The sequence below is a fragment of the Pogona vitticeps genome, chromosome 8, assembly GCF_051106095.1.
Source record: "Pogona vitticeps strain Pit_001003342236 chromosome 8, PviZW2.1, whole genome shotgun sequence".
Taxonomy (NCBI): domain Eukaryota; kingdom Metazoa; phylum Chordata; class Lepidosauria; order Squamata; family Agamidae; genus Pogona; species Pogona vitticeps.
In genome coordinates this window covers 20,844,407-20,869,489 of record NC_135790.1, presented here as the reverse complement: position 1 = coordinate 20,869,489, position 25,083 = coordinate 20,844,407, and the positions used below count along the sequence as shown (strand labels likewise).

General features: G+C 40.1%; 1 protein-coding gene across 4 annotated transcripts in view; it reads left to right on the top strand.

Moving 5' to 3' along the window:
* Positions 1–25,083, top strand: part of APLP2 (amyloid beta precursor like protein 2) — a 56,952-nt gene that overhangs the window by 22,268 nt on the left and 9,601 nt on the right. For 2 of the 4 annotated variants that reach the window (XM_020791792.3, XM_020791801.3), the window contains exons 2-11: positions 4,612–4,785; positions 6,171–6,300; positions 11,914–12,026; positions 12,941–13,131; positions 14,244–14,455; positions 17,106–17,273; positions 19,999–20,129; positions 20,519–20,593; positions 21,665–21,823; positions 22,103–22,231. In XM_020791792.3, the coding sequence (XP_020647451.3) occupies positions 4,612–4,785; positions 6,171–6,300; positions 11,914–12,026; positions 12,941–13,131; positions 14,244–14,455; positions 17,106–17,273; positions 19,999–20,129; positions 20,519–20,593; positions 21,665–21,823; positions 22,103–22,231 (1,482 nt within the window). The remainder of the gene's footprint in view (positions 1–4,611; positions 4,786–6,170; positions 6,301–11,913; positions 12,027–12,940; positions 13,132–14,243; positions 14,456–17,105; positions 17,274–19,998; positions 20,130–20,518; positions 20,594–21,664; positions 21,824–22,102; positions 22,232–25,083) is intronic. The other 2 variants (XM_020791813.3, XM_020791822.3) reach the window with 1 other exon arrangement.

Sequence of the window (25,083 nt, the reverse complement as noted above, 5' to 3'; positions counted from 1 at the left end):
AAACATTTGAGATACATGCTTTGTTTAATAAATATTCAAGAAGACATAACTAAATCATATCCCAACCTCATGCATGGCTTCAGAGCTGTCCAGTTTTTTAAAAACTTGAGAATGTCTTCATAATAGAAAGAAAAGGGTGTTGGAGTGAAATAAGGATTGGTCACCAAATGAATCTGTGTTAGTCTTCGTTCATGCAGACTCTGTTCACTTTGAGCTTAAGGCTGAAAGGAAGGGGTTAGTTTGGATGATGAGAATAAGCATGTTTTTCCTTTGTACATAGAATCAATATAACATGAATCTGGGCTGGTTCAACTCTAAAGATGTACTACACTATCAAGTGTAGTGCCCAGATTTTAGAAAATCGGGTCAGCTGTCTCTTAAAAACGTTCAACTGCTAGCATTTTGGAGGTGGCATGCAGGCAACTTGTCAGAATTGGGATTAGATGATGGTAGTGGTGGTGATGATTGTCTGTTCTAGGGGACAGGAATATTACTGACACTTCTAGTTCATTGTAAATACAAACTGAATAGTCATTATGGTATAACTTTATAGAGGATCTTCTTAGCTAGGCAGATAGAACCATCTCTTCTGCAGAAGATGGATTGCCATTAGTATAAGGAAAAAATATGGCCTCTTTTGAAGGAGGGGAAGCATAATTGCTGGATGAGTCTTTAGTTCAGTTTGTGCATTCATGCAGCATTCTCTGATGTGTTCTGGCTGATATTTAGGCTGATCACAGCATGTGGGGTAGCCCTGGTTGGACTCTGACATTCAAAGCTTGTGTGCTGAATGGTATGGACATTGAATTTAGTACTTTTCTCCTGTGTTTCATAAATCTGCATGATTTTCCCTAAAGGAACAAAGACACCTTGAGGATGAGCGACTAAGTTAGTTCGTTCATTTGTGAACAAGAATCTATAATGTTACTATGGTAACCTGTCTCATGTTACGCAAAATATCTGAAAAATGTGAGAAGGAATGGTACCTTTCCTTTAACTATCTGTGCCAGTAAGCTGAAGAGAAAGTAAAAAATAAACACTTCAGCATTAATGTTTAAACACTGCATCATCTTTACTCAAAGATATCTGTTTGAACAAGGTTTATGGTGGCTCAGAATATAATTTCAAATAGGCACTGCTGACCTTGCGGCTTCCTCCACTCAGTTTCACTACACATACGCATTAATGTATCTTGAAAGAAGCAGAAGTGAAGTGGCCCAGAACCATCTCTTTAAAACTGACCTTATAAATCCTGTCCATGTTATAATTCAAAGTCCAGGACTATTTTTGCACAAAACAGCATGCAAGCAAGCACCAAGGTTAACATTCCAGACACGCCCAATCTCCTGTTTCTTCTGGCACTGTACACAGTTTCGCCCTCTCTTTCTGAAGCATTAGATTTGTTTTCTAATATGGTCTACCTTTTTATTTGCCCTTATCTCATACTTAAATCATTTTAGGTTGTTCAAGCCTTGTTTGTGAATGCCAGTATGTATGTTATTCAGGGAGGAAAGTTAGGAAAACTCACCTTTTTGTTTTGGTTTTGGTGTTTTTTTTCCCTTTTTTATAAGCAGAAGTCTGTAGGCTTCACAGTTCATTATGTCTAAGGGATAACGTTTGTTTATTGTAGGTGGATTCTGTTCTAAAGGTGAAACTACGCAGGCAAAAAAGGAAGGAAGGGAGTTTTATTTTGCATTTCCATGTTCATGTCTGATTCCCATTAATTTTTGTTATACTGTCTGGAATCCCATAAACCATGGAGGAAACTTAGATGTTGAATGAGCTTACTTGGTCTGCAACAAGGGGTGTTCAGGCTTTGAGAGTGGGACTTTGGGCAAAGAGAGCATTGAAGAATACTTGTATCTTGAATAGAAAGGAGGCTCACCTTTGAAGTCACAGCATCAGAATCTTAACACAACAATTAAGGCAGGTGAACAGTGGATCAATGATGTAGATTCTCAGTTTGTGACAGAAACTCATTTCAAGAGATCAGGCACCTTTGACATCCACACATTACCGTGAATTATTTTTGCAGTATCTTAACAGAGTGATTGGAAGACAGAATATATTTATGCACTCAGAATCAGCTGGCTATTGACAGGAAAGCCAAACATTTAGTGCATAAGACTATTGAAGAGAGTCCCTGAATCTTCTGCTTGAATTACGGTGGAGAAGAATCTCTTTTCTTAAATTGATTTGTGTGGGCTTTGAAGTCACTTTGTTTCCTGTATTGGTGACTTCTCTCCCTCCCTTCCAAAATATAGTTTATGCTGCTTTTTTGCTGAAATCTTAAATCAGCAGTATTCCTGGTTTTGTGGCAAGGGGAAGTAAGATCGTTTTCTTCCTACTAAAGAAAAGACTTGACCAGTTCTGGAAAAAGAATTGGGCGGTGTGTTGAGGGCTTGGCCTCTCAGAGAATAAAGCGGGAAAAGTTCTCTTTTGGGCTCAGTGGCTAAGCTAGTATCTGGTATCAGACATCATGTTCATGGTGAGTGCACAGACTTATGCACCTGTGGCTATGCCTGTGTGCCAAAGCTTTTGCTTGGTTTTGCTGCTAGTTCACTAGAATATTTTTGAGGTAGTAGTGGTGCTACTGAAGATTTCTCAGCTGCTTAATTTTAGAACAAGGCAAGCATTATACTGAAATCATGTTTGGATGTGTGATTAAATGCATGTAATCAATTGTAGTGGGCTTAGTAGTATGTAGTATTATAGTGTTGCTTTATAAAGTAATATTTGAGTGAAATGAATGAATATATTTCCTGTTTGTAAATTATGACCTACACTGCACAAGGTCTTGGAGAAGAAATAATCAATTTTGATAAAACTGCGTGTATTTTCTTTGGTTGCTCCACAAAGGGAGTTTTATACTATAATAGTGGTTGAAAATGTCAAAGAGCAATGTTGAAGATATTTTTTACCATGGAAAATGATAACTCTCGTGTTGACCTTATTTTGGGCATAGCAGCAGTTCTATCTCCTTAATCCTGCCATTTTATGCCTTCTGACCATGATAGTGAACCACTTAGTGTCTTTACTAATCTTAAAGCTATCTTGTCTGTGAGTTGTCTTGTCTCCTTGCACATTGCTCTCTGAATGAATGGCTGTGTTTGGGCCTTCTCTTTTAGAATGATATAGAAGGAAACAAGGTTCGCATTTTAGTTTTTACCACTGTCCACCATTGTTGGAAGGAATTAGAAGGTCTTCAAAAGACTGATTTGATTTGCCTTGCCACATTATATGTTTTTTTGTAGACAGAAGGAGAAGCAGCACCCTCACTGTTTATAACTGTTTATAACTGTGGTGCATTATTTTATCTGGCAAGTGTTAACCATGACCATGCCTAAGAAAGAGTGCTAGTTGGTTGTCCCAGCCAGAACTGCTGTACAGCCCTTGTTTTTCTGGTCTGCCTGATTTGCATTCCCCATCTATAAAGATGTGGGAACATGAGTCATTTAGAAGAATTAGCAGTGCTGCTCCTCCAAAGGCCATCAGTTAAATTATATACAAGAAATACTGTGAGTTTATGGAGACATGCTTTGGAAGTTTGTAATAATTAAGTAGCAGAGCAGAGCTATTAAAGTTTCATTGCAGGATTTGCATGGAATATAGAGTCTTCCATAGTCTTTGGCTACTTTCATGCATTCATCTTGTCATTTAATCTGAGCTGGGGAACCTGCAGCCCGTGGTCTCTGTGCAGCCGTTGGCCTAATTTCACATAGCCTTCAGTGTCATCTGGATGTTCAGCGGCTTTAGGGCAATCTTGTTCATTGTTTGGCCTCTACCTCTCTGCAAACCACTTTACTGTATCTTCTGTTTTAAGTGTGTTCCTGGTGGTTGAGGCAAAGATGTGACTGCTGCAGAGTGAGACTGGAAGGTAAAGCTATAAGATGGGAAGAGTGAGGGAAGAGATGCCTGGTGTGGCACCCAGAGAAAGGGAACATGTTTTGTAATCTTGTAAATTCTCCTTACTTATGACTGTAGCCATGCCCAGTGTTGGCTTCAAGTTTCTGCACAGTTGACTTTTCCCATGGACCGTTGTTCCTTGATAATGCTGACTGAAAATGGTTAAATAGTTTGATAGACTCTCCAGCCCAGTCCTGGCATTAGCCTCCTTTACGACAGATATTGGTGTAATAGGTTAATTTAAACTCTCCTATAGTCAAATACTAGGGGATTGGTAAACACATTTGTACTCGTATACAGTTTTCTCTTACTGCATGGTTGAGAGCTGAATTACGTTTAAGGTAAAAGCTTTGCAATTTTGATGCAAATGATTGCTATGCATCTAAGGCCTCAGGAGACCCAACAGCTGACTTGTTCAGTTTAACTATTTGGAAAGCAGTACTCCATCAAAGCATGGCTTTATAGTTTATAAGCATCAATGACCTACCTGTCTGCGTGGGTGTTTAATGCTGTGGTATGGTAGGAGGAAGTCTTTCAATATCTGAAAGCTCACTTTATCTGTGATTCAGGAGAGAGGGATGCACAGTTCAAGTAATAGCAAAACATGCCATCTAATGCTGCTCTTTAAGTTCTTTGACTATTCTAATTCTCTGAGACACCCAAGTGGGTGTCAGCTGACAGTGTGTAAAATTATTTTCTCCCCAGGCACTTGCTGCCAATGCCGGTACTGGCTTTGCTGTGGCGGAGCCGCAAGTTGCTATGTTCTGTGGAAAGCTAAACATGCATGTGAACATCCAGACTGGAAAATGGGAGCCTGATCCTTCTGGGAGCAAAAGCTGCTTTGGAAGGAAGGAAGAGATTCTGCAATACTGCCAAGAAGTAAGTGCCATTTCTTTGCAGTTACTTTATCACCCTTTAGAAGTCAGTGACTCATAATTTCAGCTAAAACGTATCTGGTACAGTACTGTCCCCCAAACACTTCCCTCAAATACTTTCTATTGATGTAAACAGGAATTAATTCTGCAAGTTTAATTACCTTGCCCGTGAAAGACCATGAGCAGGAGATTTGTTTTGCATTTGACTGTTAATCTTCAGCATTTGGGTGCAGCGCAGCATCTTTTGCAATTTTAGCTATACTAGAGTATTTGGAATGATATAATGTTGTTGCACATCTGTTGGGATGCAGACTATTTGTCTGGGTTCATGGGGTGATCAACAGTAGTTCCCACGTTATGTAGGGAACTTAGAAACAGCAGCTGTTCACAGCTCTGCCTTTTGACCTGAAAGGTTAAGATGGAAGTGCAGCTGTTACGCTCTTGCTTCCTGTGTTTGACCTAGCTGTCAGCCAATCATATCGAGTAACACCCACACCAAAGCCAGCGCCTTCAGCTAAGCAGTGCCAAGCACCTTGGGTAACGACACAGTAGAAGCAGTGTTTCAGCTTCTCTGGGATGCTGCATTAGTAGAAATAATGTAGTAGCTTATCACTCATTCAGAAAACTTTAAGCATATGCATATGTCATGCATGAACCTGTATGCATTGAAAGCCAAGTGTTGGTATAGTAGCACTATTAATTTTGAACTGGAGACGTTCTCTTCAAAGGTTAATGCAAACATCCTTGGGTTTTTTTTTTAATAAATGCCCATGTTTTTCTACAAACATTTTCATTAGTTGTGAGAGTCAGCATGGTCTGGTGAAAAGAGTATTAGATGTGAGTTCATATCTTCACGTGGCTGTGGCAACTCACATGCAAGTGACAGTGGTATGCTGCTCCTTGGAACATATCAAATACCTCACTAAACACATTAGAGTCATCATATGTTGGAGGCAGCTTGATAGCACATAACACCACATTTGTAGAAGCCCTGTACCTTTTCAAGGATCCTGAATCAGTTACCTTCAGCCTCAGTCTATCTTTGGTGCGTAATACAGTCTATTGAACTGGTTTACGTGCAGTACCAAAAGAGGCTCATTTTGAGAGCTAGCAAAGTGTAATGCCCCTGTTCAGATGTAACATAATTTCTCTCTGTATAGCAATTACCCATTAAATCAGCACATGTTTTATTCATATGATTTTCAGATAAAAGTGATTTAGCATTGTTTGTGAAATAAACCATTGTTGATCTAGTTTCTGATCAAATATGAACACTTTATGTACTTCAGAGAGTCTTTTCTTTTTTAAAGTTACTCTTCTGTCTATCTTGTGGCAAGAATGTATCAGTTTTCAGTGTATTTAGTGGTGTTTTTTGTTTTTGAAACACAGATCTATCCAGAGCTTCAGATCACGAACGTGGTGGAAGCCAACCAACCAGTCAATATTGAAAATTGGTGTAAAAAGGGCAAGAAGCAGTGCAAGGGCCATACTCATATTGTTGTTCCTTTCAAGTGTCTTGGTAAGTGATTGTGGTAATATATTTAATTTTATTATTTGCATGCAAAATTCTCATAGTGGCATTTGAGGCACATACTTGTCGTAACATTACAATTCCTTTTACTATCAAAAGTCTCAGTATCAATCAGTCTATAAATTGAATTTGTTATTTTCTTAATCTGACATGATTCCAGTGCCTGTATTAAAGCTGATGGAGTGACATTCATTTTGGTTTCTGATTAAACTGAGTATTTATGTAGCTGATTGTTACCTCCACTAAATCTTTAGCAGGAGACAAACTGGAAGCTACACTGCAGTGCAATGCACTTTGTTAGCAATTAACTGTTCTGATAAGAGCAATCTACATTACGAGGAATAGCAGTCTTCTATTTGAATAAAAAGCTTTTTTCTAGTATATTTATGACAGTTTAACTCAGAAAAGTCAAACCTCAGTTTGGAGTTGTGAATCTCAAGTTAGATGTTTCTAATCTTGATCTTGGCAAGATTGCTCCAGTTTGGCTTCAGCATATTTTTACCTGGCTATTTCATATGGCCTGTTGTTGAAAGCTAAAAACCTAAAGACTCAAATTCAAGAGAGTAGCAGACATGATTTAAAAAAAAAGTATTTGCCTACAGGAAGAATTGCACTTATCTACAGCAGAGCTCTTAGCTTTCTACTTCAATCAGTTCTTGTTGGGTGTAGAGACACTCCAGCATGAGCATAAATTTTTCCACTAGTTTTTCTCTGAGTATTTGCAGTTGGCTTGATAATCTTGACAAGCAGTTGGTGCTAATGAGACGATAAAAAGTAATTTCTTACGTAACAGTGGCTGGAGTCCTGTTCTTCAGCTCCACATTCATAACTTGAAGCTACTGTGTTTTCCCGAAAATAGGAAAGGGTCTTATATTAATTTTTGCTCCAAAAATGCATCAGGGCTTATTTTCAGGGGATGTTTTATTTTTCATGTACAACAATCTACATTTATTCAAATACAATGTACATTTGTTCAAATACAGTCATGTCATCTTCCTCTGATTGCTGCACAGTGTTGAAGGGTGGGGTTTCACTTAACTGGGGCTTATTTTGGGCGGTAGGGCGTATATTACAAGCATCCTGAAAAAAAGGTCTTATTTTCAGGTTAGGTCTTATTTTTGGGGAAACAAGGTACACAAGAGGTAGCAGAAATCATGCCAAGATAGAAGTCATATTTAAGAAGCAGTTCTGCAGGCTTGTTGTATAAACTAGTTATTTGGTCAATTGTGTACAATAAATTGGTAAATGTTGTTTGTCTGGGTATAGTATTGTGTAATCATCCACATGTGTACTTTTATGCTACACCAAGTACTACAGAATTTCAGCCAATAGTTCATCTTATGCATTGGTGGTTTCTTTAAGTGGACCTGAATGGAGTTGTGTGAAGTCTCAGACAAGGAAAGAGTAACTTCCAATAGTGGATTTATGGTGGATACGATTGGTCTTTGCAGGATTTCCAAGCAGTTCAAGAACATAAAGCTTAGCATGTAACCTCATTAATGGATTAGGTTTCTTTGCCCTTGTAATAGAGAGGGTAAGATGGATAAGACCCTGCTTATCAGTCATACTATAATAGAACTAAAATATCATCCTTCATCATTCTGTGTTGTAGAGCAGATTACTGCACATACATTTTTACCAGCCTGGGAAGGCCTTTGGGAATGTATATTGTTAATTCTGTATTATGAAGGCGGAAAACCAGCTGAAGAAACATTATGCTTGCATGCATTGACAGCATCAACATAGGTTGGGTTCCATAGTCTTAAGAGGTTTTGTATACTGTCTTTGTGCTAATGTCAGCTTTGAGGAAGGATTAAAAGGAGCTCATGCTCCACCGAGTTTTGGAATCTGAGATATACAACATAGCGTAGGTTTTTTTAATTAAAAAAACCCCTCACATTACACACTTGTACATATCCTCTACATATACCTACATAGACGCACAAATACAAGCTAGTCACTGGGAGATACTATGTGAAGACAGGTTCACTCATTGCACAATTCACTCATTATAGTGAGAGTTTTTCCCCATTTCATAAATCACAAACATATTCCAGAGCTGGGCTGGTTTGAAAGCAGGGAACTTAAGATCCAGTTTTGATGAAAGTGAATGTACGTTATGGGGAGCTGTGAAGTGCTGGGCAGAAAAAAGATAATTGTCATACCTTGCGGCAGCAGAGTTGTTATATAGTTCCAGAGGTGGAAGCCTATTGTGAATAGGTGAGCTGTGCCAATAGAAAGTATGATTTCTCTTCAGTCAAAGCACTTATTGTGCTGATGAAAACAATGCCGTACTGTGATCGTCCTGCCTTAGTCTTTTTGACAGGATTTCAGCTGCTGAGGGAAACTTAACCTTGTCCTCCTTGTAGGTGGATTTGCTTTCCTTTTTCTTATGTTAGGAATGAGATATAGTTAGCCCTCTTTCTGAACTGTAAATATGCCATAGAATAGGCTGGATGATGGAAATCAGAGCAGAGCTAGTTGGTGAAGTAGAAGGCACAATGGACTGCTTGGCTAAGCCCTTGTATAACATGAAAATGGCTCATCAGTTTGACTTAAATGTGAAGTATTAATACTGCTAGCAATGATTTTGAGTGAGGGCCAGACATATGGCAGCTTTGAAACTTCAATAGAAACTATCAGAGATAGAATAAGGTGCACTAGAGCTACAATTCATGTATGTCCATATAAAACAAAGTTGGCTTATGTTGTGTTTTACTCCTGTGCATTAGTATTGTGGAGAAACACTTCTGAGAGTTTTTTTAGTGTCTTATAAGCCAAGTGTGCAAATACAACTTTATTTGACTGAATTATCGGAAGACTTAGATTTAACTTTGATATCAAGACAGAGCCAACTTTGCAACTGTTCAGAGTTAGCAACGAATTATTTTGGTAAAACTATAGTGGCAAGTACTTTGGAGCTGCTGGCAGAGAAATCTTTGCGCCTGAGCAGTTCATTACCATTGACTTGTTTGTTAAAGTTAATATGAACACCAGGCTCCAAAGTCTCCTAGTTTGAAAGAAAATAATGACACAGCAAACTAGGCAAGTCCTTAAAGAAATGGGAGTGCCTGGCCACCTTATCTACAGTGGGGTCTTGACTTGAGAACTTAATCTGTATTGGAAGGCTGTTCTCAAGTCAAAAAGTTCTCAGGTCAAATCTGCATTTCCCATAGGAATGCATTGAAAACCATTTGATCCGTATCTGCTCTTTTCCGTCCATAGAAACGAATGGGAAGCTGCTATTCCGCCTTCGACCACTAGAGGGGGATATTTTGTTTCTTTTTTTCTTAGGTCAAGAAAGGTTCAGGGAAGGCAGGGAAAATACAGTCCAGGCAGTACCAGGCAGTCCGAAGACTGTCTCCCAATCCACTCTCTAAACGCTGGGAGGAGTGAGGAAGCAGACAGGCACCCTTTTCACTGGCCAACAGTTAACTGAAAGTTCAAATTTTGCACTTTCCCAGCCTCCCACGTGGTTTTTTTCAGTTCTTAACTCAAATCTAAGTATGTAAGTCAAGTCAATATTTTCCTATGAGAGCGGTTCTTAAGTCAAAAAGTTCTTAACTCAAGCCGTTCTTAAGTCAAGACCCCACTGTATCTCCTGAGAAACCTATATGTGGGACAGGAAGCAACAGTTAGAACTGGATATGGAACAACGGATTGGTTCAAAATTGGGAAAGGAGTACGACAAGGCTGTATATTGTCCCCCAGCTTATTTAACTTATATGCATAATGCATCATGCGGAAGGCTGGACTGGAAGAAACCCAAGCCGGAATTAAGATTGCTGGAAGAAATATCAACAATCTCCGATATGCAGATGATGCCACTCTGATGGCAGAAAGTGAGGAGGAATTAAAGAACCTTGTAATGTGGGTGAAAGAGGAGAGTGCAAAAAACGGCCTGAAACTCAACATCAGAAAAACTAAGATCATGGCCACTGGTCCCATCACCTCCTGGCAAATAGAAGGGGAAGATATGGAGGCAGTGACAGATTTATTTTCTTGGGCTCCATGATCACTGCAGATGGAGACAGCAGTCACGAAATTAAAAGACGCCTGCTTCTTGGGAGGAAAGCGATGAAAAACCTTGACAGCATCTTAAAAAGCAGAGACATCACCTTGCCACCAAAAGTCCGAATAGTCAAAGCTATGGTTTTTCCTGTCGTGATGTATGGAAGTGATAGCTGGACCATAAAGAAAGCAGACCGCCGAAGAATTGATGCCTTTGAATTGTGGTGCTGGAGGAGGCTCTTGAGAGTCCCCTGGACTGCAAGGAGAACAAAGCTATCAATTCTAAAGGAAATCTACCCTGAGTGTTCATTGGAAGGACAGATCCTGAAGCTCAGGCTCCAGTACTTTGGCCATCTCATGAGAAGAGAAGACTCCTTGGAAAAGACCTTGATGTTAGGAAAGTGTGACGGCAAGAGGAGAAGGGGACATGAATTTGGCACAACTACGGAAGGCAGTGGAAGATAGGAGGGCCTGCCATGCTCTGGTCCATGGGGTCACAAAGAGTCGGACACGACTGAATGACTAAATGATGATGAGTGACACATGATAGTTAAGCTTTTGTCTGTTTTATGCAATGGAACTGATCTTAATACCTTTTTTTTTGCTAAATACGTTGAGAGGCAGACATTGAAGGTGAATTCTGTGGCACATTGCTGGTTGACTTACTGATATAATTTATTCTCATTTAAACTTTTGATATATTTTGCATAACAATTGTTATACTGTATGGTATTAGAGTTGGCTATTGTGATGTTACTGTATTTAAAATGTCTATTACATTACCAGTCTGAGCAGAATTCTTATGGGAAATGTGGGGTGTGACCTCCCTACTTCCTTTTTAAAAGAATCCACCTATCTAATATAAACATTGTTAGAACTAGTACAGCTTTTTAAAAACTTTTCTTTCTCTTTCTTCCTTTCTTCCCTTTCTTGTTACACTTAGCAATCTCTTTACTTCTCTTTTTCTTGATGTATTTAAGAACCAGTGTAGAAGATGAATTCTGTACGTGGTATAGTCCTTTGAAACAGCATTTGTGAAATTGTCCAGTGTATTTATTATTAGTTGCTCATGGCTGGTAAACTATCTGTCGACATCATGTTTTCTATAAAAATTACCGTATTTTTCGCTCCATAAGACGCACCTCTCCATAAGACGCACCAAATTTTTAGGCGAAGAAAACAGGAAAAAATAATCTGGGAATTTTGTTCCATAAGACGCATACACTTTTTCCCCAATGTTTTTTTGGGGAAAAAAGTGCGTCTTATGGTGCGAAAAATACGGTAAATATCTCAGTCTGTTCAGCTTCAGTCATTTAAAAATACTATTCATTCATTCATTCATTCATTCATTCATTCATTCATTCATTCATTTATTTATTTATTTATTTATTTATTTATTTATTTATTTATTTATTTATTTATTTATTTATTTATTTATTTATTTATTTATTTATTTATTTTTCGCCTATCTGGTCTTGCGACCACTCAGATAAAGTGAGATGAGGACCATTAATAAAGTGCTGAGTTAGAAAAGAAATCATTGACCTGATGTGGGAGTTTGCCATTGACTTTTTTCTTTTTCTTTTCTAGTTGGTGAGTTTGTTAGCGATGTTCTCTTGGTTCCAGAAAAGTGCAGGTTCTTCCACAGGGAACGTATGGATGTTTGTAAAAGTCACCAGTATTGGCACACTGTCGCAAAAGAGGTAAATGGCTGCGAGAGAATCCCTGCTTGAGTCCCTGAAGATATAATATAGCAGTTATGGGAGGCCTGAAAACAGAGGACCATAAATGCCTTTTTTATTCTAAGGGATTATAGAAAGGGTTCCAAGACCTCTATTCAGAGCACGTTACCATAGCCTCTCAAGACCGAAGGATGCCTACACATTATAGAAAGGGTTCAGATGTCCCATTCAGAAGAACCAGGCCTAAATCAATGTTCAGTCTGAAGTACAAAGTCAAACAATAGGCTATTTCTTGCAGCTCATAAAGAAAAGTTGCAGTTTTGCAAGGTTGGTGCCAATTCCGTGCAAGCATTGTCTAGATGTTAAAATGATGCCGTTCTGTCCATGCCAGGCTTCTTTGTTACCAAAACAAAGTAGTGTAATTGAAGCTCAGAGCTGCTGGGTTTGGAACACTTGAGATGGATGCAGGCTTTTGGAAACAGTGCTATAGAATTTGAGATTTTTATTCAGAATCTTCTCGCATGCTTTTGAAGATTGGCTCACAAATTGATAATAAGGAATCTAATATGCACTCTTATATCTGAACTCTGCATAGTGTTGGTTACAATCTGAAATATATATTTTAAAACTCTCCACTAGCTGTGCTGAAGTTAGACCAACCAATGCTCAGCTACAACACAGTGAGCAGCTAGTAGATACACTACTGTTGGTTTTAATAACTTGGCCTGGATCTGTGTTAGTTGTGGGCATTAAATGTCCTTCTCCGAGCACCACTTAAAAACAATTAGCGGGGAGGGAGAGCTATTCTGTTAAAGGTTAATAGTGCACTACCATAAATAGCTCCTTTTGTTTGTTTGAGTGATACAAGAAGCGTACATCTTAAAGAGGAATTCTGGGAATATGGTCCTAACGTACAGTTTTAATTCTGCTTGCAGGCCTGTCTGACTGAGGGGACGATCCTGCATAGCTATGGCATGTTACTGCCTTGTGGAGTAGACCAGTTCCATGGTACAGAGTATGTATGCTGTCCTCAGATCAAAATAGTTGACGAAGCACTTTCCAAGGAAGAGGAGGAGGAGGAGGAAGACGAGGAGGAGGAAGAAGACGACTATGACAATTACAAAAGGTAGCTGCATTTGTATTTTATCAACAAGGCTTTTCCTATTGACTGGCAAAGGGAAGAGTATGAGCATTGGTGAAGAAGTTAGTTCCATATCAAGAACAGAAAAACGTTTGTCTTGTTTGTTCATAGCTTTCCAGCATTGCTTATGTGGTGTGTTAATGGATACAGTGTTCTTGGGTTTTTTTGTGGTGTTTCTGTTCCTGTTTCCTCTTTCTCCTTTTGAAGAAAGTCATTATGGACAAATTACAGCCCTCACCCATGTTGTAGAGCTGTAAGTCCTGTCATAGCCAGCATGCTTAATGGTGAGAAGTGCTGGGACTTACACTCCAGCAATATGTGGAGGATGTCATTCCCCCTCCTTAACCCTCATTTGAATGTCTATGAATACCCTGAAGATTTTTTGATCCATAGATTACTGTTATTGATGGCATTTTTGGGTGCCTTTTAATGAAAAAGATCCAAGCCTGTTTATAAGTAAAAGATATACAAAGTTTTAAAAAGCAAAACCAGTATATATGATTCTGAATATATATGTCTGGATATGTGTATCTTTTATGCTACAAAGAATTACAGATAGTGCATCTATATGATATGTTACTATACCTCATGACAACAAAATCATATGTGCTACAAAATAGCTGTTGTGAGTCCTTGAGATTCCGATGAAAACAATAAAAATTAGAAGTCCAGCAGTTTAAACAACACTGCCATTGTTTGCAGTAGTAGGCACACATGTACAGGGGATAGCTCCTGAAGGTGATTGGGAGATTTGCAGTTGCAATGCAGTTTTTGTCTCCCAGTGTTTTTTGAATTGCTTGAGATGGCTGGGTCAGTTTGTTGATGTTGCATGTCCAGCTCTGGGCTAATTCTTACGTTACATTGGCTGAGCTTTCCAAACTTTCTTCATCTCCCATTGGCAAGCCTTTGGGCCACCGCAGTGCCTGCTGAAGAGTTCTCAACATTCTAGAATCACTTAGGCGGTGCATGGGAGCTGTAGAGAGGCAGCTTGTCCCCCTCCTAATTTTGTCACATCCCCATGGCAGGAGTTTATTGTTAGTCCTAGAGAGCAGTGCAAAGGACCTAGCTGTTTATCCTTCTAACAATATCCTTTGTAGTGAATTGCCTACAGAGACAGAGGCAGAAGATTTCACAACAGGCGCTGTGGAGGTGGAGGAGGAAGAGGAGGAGCAAGAGGAGAATGAGGAAGAAGTGGTGGTAGACGAGGGTTATTATTTTAATGACTATAAAGATTACAATGAAGAGCCTCCAACAGAGCCTGGCAATGAAAAATCCCTATCTGAGAAGGAAATAATGAGTGATGTGAAAGGTAAGCAGCCACATTTTAACTTTATGTAGCTTCTGTCTATTCCAGCAGTTGTGAATTGATCTTGGTAATCCATATGTTGAATGTTCCATTTCCAGTCCAGTAGTTTTTTCTCTTGGAGTTTTAATTGCCAAATAGGTCAGGAGAGAAAAGCTAGCATGTCATTTATTGGAGGTGATCTTCCCACTACAATCCTCAAAGGCTACAACATATGGTGTCTGCTGACCAGCACTCTCATCAGGATGGATGTTTCTGACACTCAAAATAAGCAGTTTTGCATGGAGCAATGTTGAATTATGTTTGAGCAGACCAGTTTGAGAAAAAAAAAAGTTTCAAATTGGACTGTAGTTTCTTTTGAGAAGATAGATTACAAGGGTGACGGGCTGATTAGCTTTTTACCTTAGCAGAAGAGCTAGGAAGCTGAAGTACTGTATATATAAAAATGATACCAGGGAAATGTGTATTGCCTTTTACTTCATATTTTGGTGTCTGCTGAGAGCTGAGTTCAGTTTTTTGGACAGCTGCTAGCAGCTGATTCAGCTAACAGGTAAAAAGATTTGCAAAGAAACAAGATTTACCTTGTGTATATTATAGGACAATTTCTGACCCATGTGTTTAAAATAAAGACTAGGTGACTGTCAGGACAAAGAATAACTGTTTATCCTTTGTCTAGACAATAAGATACCATCCAAATTTCAGACTGCTTTTTACTTTTTATTTCCAAAAGCCATCACTGACTAGCCTTCATGTAGTGAAAGCAAGGTACTATTCCTGACTTAAACAGCAGTATAGTAGAGCCTCTTAAAGCCACTTTGATGAATGGGAGTTGATGTGGTTAGGTCTTATCCATTTACCTGTCCATCTGGAAGGAGATATCCAACAGAGAAGGATTTAGGTCCTCATGGTTTGGTAAGTCAGAAATTGTATGGTTTAATTTGGAGAGGGAGTCCAGCACCCATGCCTGCTGGCTCCTCCTCCAGTTTTATTTATGTTTAAGCGAATGACAGATAACTTGTGGAGCTCCTGCAAAAACAGAAGTGATGCTTCATGGTAGATGGAGAAAAGGAGGAGGGAAGTCCCTGAAATTTGCCTCCTGCCAGAGGAGTGGGGAGGGGTCTCTGTGCCATAGCCTTTTTGTCCAAAGTTCGGATGCTTCAACTTACAGGAATTCAGGACAGTTTTTTTGTGTTGAGGCTAACTTTGTGCCATTCTGAACCTTTGACTTGGCAACAGAGCAGCTGAATAGTTTAGAAGGAGCCCTGTAGTAGAAAATTCTCAACATCTGCAGCCTTCAAGGTTATAGTAATATCTTCAGAAGCTTCCCCAAAGAATGTGAGGGTTTTGAACATGTTTGGGTATTCCCCTGGGCAGCTACAGCACCCTTCCTGGATGATTCTTCCATTCAGAAGCCCCATTGGATTGCTTCCAATGCCCACAAAGAATTTGTTCTCCAGTTCTCCTTAACTTGCCTGCCACACAGAAATAGGCACCTTGTCTGGCTTCTCATGCAGCCTTGTTTCACCTCACTGGTTTGTCTGCACCACAGTTGGGGCTTGCAAATTCATTTTTCAGTGATTCCAGTGGGATTGCGGCCAACATTTTGCAAAACCTAAAAGCTTCATGCTCACTAAGGTGGGAAAGTTCCATTTGGGCTTTATCTCATGAGGCTGCTTGCCAGAGATGTCAGAGCTGAGTGTTCCTCCAAAACCTACCTACCTTTCTTTCTGCATGGAAGACTGGAATATCAGAGAGGGCTCGTCTTCGAAGCCTTCTCTCTGATACATCACGCTGGGGAGAAGGGAGATTCCTCAGTGTTTTTTTTTAAAATGAATGGTGAAGGAACATTTAGTCTTGTGAGACCCTTTCTGCCAACCCATGCTTGCCGCTAGTTAGAATTAGGCCAAAAATCTCCACTCTTAGAAGCTTGCAACCCGATCTAAAATATCACCAGATACTGCTATCTAAAACCGTTTCATTCTACTACCTTCCCATGGCCCTTGACGTGGTGGAGCGCACACATATCAGCTTGTGGCTGTCACATCTGGTGCAAAATCTTCCTGTTATGGTTCTTTCAAGTTGTAAAGCTTGCTCACTCAAGCATCTCAAAACCCTTTCGTCTGTCACATGTTCCTATTTTATATGGTCCAAATGGCATTTGTGACTTTTGTGTGACAGATTCTGATGTTACCTGGTTTCGGTACACCTGCAGTTTTCAAAATGAAAGTTTATTTTGCAGAAACTGAGCCAACTAAGGGGATTTCCCCTCCCTCCCTTTTTCCAATGCTGTTTCACTTGATTAATGACAAGAGTCATACAGGTTCCAAAGCAGCGGTGCACATTAAGTGAATGGAAATTCTGACAGCTGCTTGTACAGGATATGGCACAGCCTGGATGCTGCTATACTGTAAAATCTGAACTTACCCTTTGTGGGAGTAGAACGGTGAAGTTGGGGCTGCTTTTGGCTTGGGCAGGTAGATTCCCCTCGGCCGCCCCAGCCATGGGCAATGTGGAAGCATGTGGGGAACAGATCGGCAATGCCCTAGGCAAATGTCAGTTTGTTAGCTAAGACTGTCCTAGAGCCGTCATTGCTGTTGAAATAGCTTAGCAAAGCTGTGCTTGTCACCAGCTGATGCTTTAACCATCTCCCACACAGCTGTCTGCTCCCAGGAGGCGATGACAGGTCCCTGCCGGGCTGTGATGCCTCGTTGGTACTTCGACATGTACAAGAAAAAGTGCATTCGCTTTATATATGGAGGCTGCGGAGGCAACAGGAACAATTTTGAGTCAGAGGAATATTGTATGGCTGTTTGTAAAAAGATGAGTAAGTCCTGCCTCCCACTGGCCCTCTTGCAGCAAGCTGTTGTCCTGTCTGTCTTCTCCTCCTTGATCAGCTCAAGGAAAAAAGCTGTGTGTATCCTTGTCCTCTGGATCCTGCTGTCTGCTGAAATGGTGTTTGTCCTGCAGTAGTCTCCTCCTGTCTCTGTACTGCGTTAGGTTTTAGACCCAGTCTGTGTTTCTGCAGCCAAGGAAAGCTGGCTTTCCCGGATGCATCCTGCCCTTGCAAGGGTCTGAGGCTCTGTAAATCCTGTCCTTGACTTTCTAGTAGGGATTGGGCTTCTCTTTGTTCTTCTACTTGTCCTGTTCACCTCATTTGGCCCCCTTTTCCCGCTGCCTTCCTGTGGAATCATGCATGACTTCAACCACTCTCTTCACATTGTAGCCGCTGGTAGATTCTCGAGAGTACTGGTTTTTTTTAAATGCAAGACTGTTTCATTTTCTGCATCATTAGAAATATGGGCCACAGCCTGATGACTCTATTTGATAGCTAGAGGCTTTTGTCACTTTTTTTTTTTTTTTTTTTAAACTAGCTCTTTCAATAAACCCTCCCACAAAAATTAACTTATTGTTGAATTCCGGCACTTCCATTTTGGCTGCTGCGGAAGGCTTTTGAAAAGCTTTTTGGGCTTTCTAGGGCTTGGCAGTCTGTCTATGTAGCATTAATCCTGTTTACAAAATGGGTTTCCATGCAAATGCTTTTGATTGGGTTGATCCGATTGAAGTGGTAGAATAAAAGATGCAGATGTCAGGAGCTTTTTGGACAAAAGTTCATCCCATCCCACAAGGATCCAGAGATGGAAATTGGGGGCTTTATATCAACCCCTGATACTGAATCACTAAATGGTGCATCTAGTTTTAGCTCCCATTTAACAGACGGAGAATATCTTGACAATTATGCTGTCTTGCTTCTGTTTCTTTTAATAATCCCCTCTACGTTGAAATAAAAGGGTTGTGGATTTATCTCCGGGAGCAAAATTCCCATTCAGGACTTTGTACAAAGTGTTGTACAAACAGGTTCTGCACTGTCATAATTCATGCCATTCTAAATTTCTCACTTGCGGCAGATCTGTTTGATATGAAAATAACTGATTTGAGAAAGGATTGGTTCAAGTGATTTGGGTTTATGATGAACCTATTCTTAATTCGTATTCCGCTTGCATAACTACTTAGTAAAAGCTTTCATTTCCTTATGAATTGTCCATTTTTTTTACCATGAAGAGTAGCTAATCAAACAAAGTAGCAATGAAAATACCAAAAATAACATTTCAGAAGGTTTTTTTTATATAGAGGGAGGAGGATAAAAAGCTCAAGCAGGTTTAATAGTTTTTGTCTCCCATGGAAAAGAGACAAGCGATCCAAACTCTGGAATCCAAGAGTGTGGGAACCAGTACAGAAAAATGTGTTGCTGGTTACTGTTGTTAGTTTTTAGAGGCTGGTACTTGGAGCAGGATCATTGATCTCTGCAGAATCAGATGTGTAGAGGAGACCCAGGGATCCTTGCCTCAGTCTCTGTAGTGGTTATTGAGCCAAATTGCTGTGTGCTACAGAGTGGTTCAGAATGCATGACTTCATACCAGGCACAGCCCTAAGCTAGCAAGCGCAGAAGCAATATGTGCTGACCTTGCACTGAAAAATGATAACATGGACTTGACCAGCTGTCACGAAAGTCACAATGGTGCAAATATGCTGCAGCCTCTTCTTTCTTTCTGTTTGAAAGCTATGAGGCCTGTCCGCTAGCTGTCCAGTTGTGACTGTGTAAGTGGACCGTCTTGCTGTGCCTCTCTGTTGTGTTGCTTACCTGTGTTTTTGTTAGATTATCTCCTGGTAAGGCTGAAGAGGGCAAATGAAGCTTGAAGGGTCTGATCTCTCCATGGGAATTGAACGGTCAAGCATATCTGGCATTAATTTTATTAACTATGGTGTTTTTTCCTGGTACCTTTCAAACTTTAAAATATTAGAGTGCATAAGGCCGATGTCATAAACCATGGGGGGGGGGTTGAAATTAACCACTGTCACCCCCCCGGGGGGGGGTCCCAAGACTCTCATGGGATCTCTTTTATCATGCAAAAGCAGTTGGGGGTTGCAGAATTTGGGGAGGCGCATCTTAACTTTCAAAATTGCTGCCAACCATAAAATCATTCTTCTGGGGATGATTTTTGGTAATTAAAAATTTCCCCTCCTGTCCTGGTGGTGAAAGAGCTTCCTTGGGAGCCCTCAGGTGACAGGGAAGAGATTTGAAATGTTTCATTTTTGAAAAATTGCAGTGGCTGTTAATTGTCCTGCTAGCTATGTGAATAGGATTCCAACCATAATATACAAGAAAATAATCAAATTTCATAATCTTACAAAATGACAAACTTAAAACATTTTTTTAAAATGGAAAGCGGAAAGTTTTTATTATGTAGGTGTAGTTCTGCTGAGCATCACATGCATGCAGCTGCGCATCTCAATAGGACTCTTGGAAAAGGGGAAAGTAAAGTTCTTAGCAGTGGCTTCTTTTGATTCTACAGAATACTTTAAGGGGCTGCTGAAACTTAGCAGCTAATAGCCAAAATATATTCCAGCAGGAAGGGATGTTCAGACTTGCTTTTGAGAGCAAAATCTTGGCAGCAAAGTCTTCCTGCCTGGGAACTCTTACTGATAGAAACAGTTGCTTAATCTGTGGCGATTAACATAGAGAGTCCCTTGGTTTCTCCCCCTGCCCCCAGTTCCTCCTACTCCTGTGCCTACTGATGATGTGGATGTCTACTTTGAAACACCAGCTGATGACAACGAACATGCTCGTTTCCAGAAAGCAAAAGAACAGCTAGAGGTTCGGCATCACAACCGCATGGACCGGGTGAGCCTTCTTTCAGCTGGAGTTGCAGCTATTTTCATTCTGCTTATTCAGACTGGCAGCCTTGTTGTGATGTTCTCTTTGCCACCGAACTTATTTTTTCCATTTTTATATGGACAAAACTTGCTTTTCTTCTGGATGGTGAAGGTTTTAAAAAGCTGCCCCAAACTGAACTGAAAGTCTAAATTGGAAACATGACAGTTTATCTCTAAGCCTTTCACTTTAATCTTTAGCCAGATGAATGTTTTGTAACTTATGTACTGAAAACTATCCAGAAGTTTTGGGGAAGAACGGGTTATTAAGCTGTTAGAAATAAAATTCCTGCCGTGCACTGGAATCATCCAAACATGCCGACAACAAACCAGTTCTCTGATTCTTCTTGAACTGTTTAGGTGAAGAAGGAATGGGAAGAAGCAGAGCGCCAAGCCAAGAATCTCCCAAAGGCAGAGAGGCAAACTCTGGCACAGGTAAGCCAGCGTTTAAGGAGAGTGGAAGGTTGCTCATTTTCGAATTTTGAGCAGATGCCTCACAATAATCTGACTAGAGTTAGAGCCAAACAAGACAACTATTTTCATTGATAAGCTGCTGGCCCGGCAATATCTTTTTGCCATGGCATTGTTCTTTCATCTTTACAATTAGCACTTCCAAGTATGTGCCTTTTCTCTGGTTGTTAAGAGAAGATGAAACCAGTGCAAAAGAATGTCCATAGCCTTGGCAAGGCAGAAAGGAGACTGGCTGCTCAGATGCAGCGTGTTTGAAGGTGCAAATTCCTGTTTATACAAAGCTAGTGAAAAACTGTAAGGGTGAAATACCAGCCACCTTGTAAAGCAGTACCTTTTATTTTATTAGTAAAATAGTAGTGTTCTTCAGTAGGATTTGTACCACTCTGGAACTTGTGAGCAACAGAATAGGTTGCAGATGGAGCATCCCAAAGGGTTAGATTGGAAGAGAGAGTGGTTCTGTTATTGTCTTTCACTTCAGTTTGCTCTACCATAAGTACATATGGCAGACAATTTCACAATGTCCTTTAAAATTTATCCCTATATAAAACACAAATACATAGTAACTTAAATTTAATCAGCCCTTCATCCCTGTATAAAACACAAATACATAGTAACTTAAAATTCATTTCCAAAATCCAACAGTTTGACTAGGATGCTAAGCCTAGGACTTGGCATTCTGGATTCACACACCAGCTTTATCATAGACACATCAACTGGTTTAGGGCAAACTGCTCATTATGTTTATATCAGAACTAGTTCACAATATTTAAAAAAATAGACCATGTTATCTCTGTATGCAGGAAATAATAAGTTGCAGTGTGATCTTTAAGTAATAATCTTCACTGAAGTGAAATGTCCATTTCGTCCTTCATTGCCACATGTTTTTGAACAGAGGGTAGGAAAATCAAAGGTTATCTTGCAACTTTCCCCAGGTACTATCTTCTTAGCATATCTGAAAGTCAGTAATCAGGATAGGATAAATTAATCTGTTTACCACCAGTCTGTAAATGTTATTGTAGCATCTTCTTTTAACAGCGATTCCAGGCAATGGTTAAATCACTAGAGAAAGAAGCAGCCAGTGAGAAGCAACAACTCGTAGAGACGCACCTCGCTCGCGTAGAAGCCATGCTGGATGATCGTCGTCGAATTGCTCTTGAAAACTACCTAGTTGCTCTGCAGACTGACCCTCCACGGGTATGTTTCCTGTGGGATGTTTCAAATCCATGAAGAAAGGAAGGGAAGCCCCAAGTGTCTGGAAGAAGAACAAGTGTTAACAATTTATAGCAAAAAGGCTCATGTTTTTCATGCTCACTGCAAAACTGTATGATCTATGGGGTTAAAATAAAGAGTATTTTGACTTGCTCTCTGTCTAGAACAGACTGTAAACTGGATCATGAACAATGTACCTGACTGAAGTAATTGAAATCCTTTTACTTTTTATCTATCTCACCAGCTTGATTTTCTTTTTTGCAGCCTCACCGTATTCTCCAGGCTTTGAAGCGTTATGTCCGTGCTGAGAACAAAGACCGCCTGCACACGATTCGCCATTACCAGCATGTTTTGGCCGTGGACCCAGAAAAGGCTGCCCAGATGAAATCACAGGTAGAAGAAAAATCCTAGATAGCATTTTATCGAACATTTGTGGCCCCTTTCCTAGCTTCAAATCCAAATCTCAGTGGAATATAAATTGAAGAGAGTATGTGAAGTCCTTAACAGCTCTGAAGTGTTTTTGCATTAAAAGTGGGGAGGGGGATAAAGTTCTCTCCTAGTTCTGTATTTGGTCATGTGCAAAGTACTTTAGGTTGCAGTTTCTACCTTCTGTTCTCTTCTAACATAGATGTTGGGCTGATTCCAGCCCGTGCCTATTTGTTGTTGTCTTCGCATGATGTAGACATACGTAGGTACGTTAGCAGCTCTCATAATGGCATGAGTGGGTTGTGTGACAGGTAAGATGGTTACAGCAATTGAATGGGTGGAAGAACTTGCCTCCTAGAATGGGAATCATTTTGCTGTAATTAGCCATGGTTTACTGTAATGTAAACCAAGAACAATGTCTGTTTAGACTAACCAGAGATAGTTGTGTGGTGTGGATTGGATTTGGACTCCTCCTGGAATTTACTATTAATTCACCTCTCTTTTTCATTCTCCTATTTTGACTGTATTCTTGACTTGATGATTGTATTCTGTATTCACAAAGGGTGTTAATCTTGATGTTTTGCTAATTACCCACATGCCTCATTCTTTTTAAGAGATACCAGCACTACACAATTCTGACAGTCGAGCACCACTTCAGCTTCGGTTGTTTTATCTTACAGAGTTGCAGGAATTGTAGTTAGAGTGGCTTAGAATTCTCTACCAGAGAGGTCTAGCATTTCTCTGAACTAGGGGGTCTCTAGCAGAGGATTGTAAGTATTGCACCAGATTACAATTCCTATCATTCTGTAGGATGGAGTCATGGTAGTTAAAGTGCTACAATTAAGCATTGTAGCTACATTGTTAGTGTCAGCACACTGCTATTTTCACCACCCTGAAGGTTCATGGTTAAGGTGCATTTATTCTCCGCTTTTTGTAAGGTGGGAGATGCTAACAATTCACTGAACACATTTTCTGCTACGTTACCTTTCTCTGGCATCTCTGCCTTCCTCCTTTGAGATTTGTTTAGCAGTCAAGATTCTCTTCTACATATATAAGAGGGAAGAAAGAGCAAACTGGGATAACTGGGAAGGCATTTTAATGTTCACTCTGTGACTAGCAGAGCTGTAATCAGAAGGTAATTTTCTGTAAGTTTGGTGTCTTGTTTCCAGAGATGTTGCTTCTCTGTTTCCTAGCACTTATAAAGAAAAAAAAACTGCCAAAGAGATATGTAGTTATCCTGTGTGGGATCAGGTAACTTAATGGTGTCTGCTTTAGAAGCAGGAATGGAGCATGAACCCAGTTTCACCCTGCAACTGCTGTTGCTTACCTTTGCTCTGTAGACTGAGGATGGCACTTTACTGTAGAGATAGTATATTACTGTTTGTATAGTTGAGTACTAGAAAGTGTTCTCAATGTTGTTTTTCCTTTCATGTTCCAGTCTTTTGACCTGTAAATGTTTTGTTATTTTTTTAGCTTTCATGATGCAGAAAGTATTTGTGTAAGGCAGGTCAGATTGAATCTTCTAAAAGGGTGTAGTAACCCATGACTCTCTTCATGCTGCCAGCCCAGTTGATCAAGCACTCTTATTTTGATCCTGGAGAGGCTGTGTGCACAGAATGTTTATGCCATGAAATCTTAAAAGATTTCTGGATTCTTTGTGCGGGTTGGCCAGTTGACATTCAAGGAATGTTGGTAACACTGTTCAGTTCTGTTCCTTTTATATTTTGGTTGTACAGTGGTGCCTCGCTTAACGAGCACACTGTTTAACGACGAATCCGCATAGCGACACGTTTTTTGCGATCGCATTGCGATGTTTTAATAGGCAAAACATCGCATTGCGATGATCGGTAAGCGTTTCGCTTACTGATCTTCGCATTGCAATGTTTTGGGAACAGCTGATTGGCGGTTCCAAAACGGCCGCCGGGTCAACAAAATGGCTGCCCCACAGTGTTTTCGTGCCCTGCCCTCGCTTACCGGGTGGCGAAAATGGCGGCCGGATGGAGGCTTCCCCGCATAGCGGTGAGTTTTTCCCCAATAGGAACGCATTAAACGGAGTTTAATGCATTCCTATGGGGTCCCCCCCCCCGCATAGCGACGAATCCGGATAGCGACGTTAATCCTGGAACGGATTAACGTCACTATGCGGGGCACCACTGTACTTTAAACTCCTTATTCAGTCCACTAAACTGACAGGTGGGCTACCCAGAAAATTAAATAGCTTTCATACTTTCCTTTTAAAAGTGAGATATACTTCAGACAATTAAGCAGGTCTGTTCAGTTCACCTCTGTTCTTCCAATATGGTCTTTCTTTGCTTGTGTCAGAAACACCACATATAACAGATAATTTTCACCCAGTAATTCGAATGTAGTCATCCATATTAACAAATTATGTCTTACATCAAGATGTAGTTCCTAGGAGCACAGCTCCCTCTGGAGGTCTGATACCTAATGGCTGTAAAAGTAAGAAGAAAGATGGCTGTGTACAAACACAGGAAGCTGGTAGGACACGACACCTGAGCATTATGCTGAGATAGATTTTTTTTTTTTTGCATAAAAAGGCCAGTTTTGTTTTCTACATAATGAGATATTACTGCCACTGCTTTAAAACATGTCTTGTTAATTTTTATATTTTCTCTTGGAAAATATGTTGCTGAGGATAATGAGTTAGCTAGCAAATTTATTGCTAGTTTCAGAGAAAAAATTGCTTAATCTGGAGGAAATTTTCCATAGTGAATAAGCAATGCCCATTTGGGCAAACTCTGTGTTGTATCGTAAACTGGTGGGAAATCTTGACTCAAGTATGATTTGGTGCTTGAAAC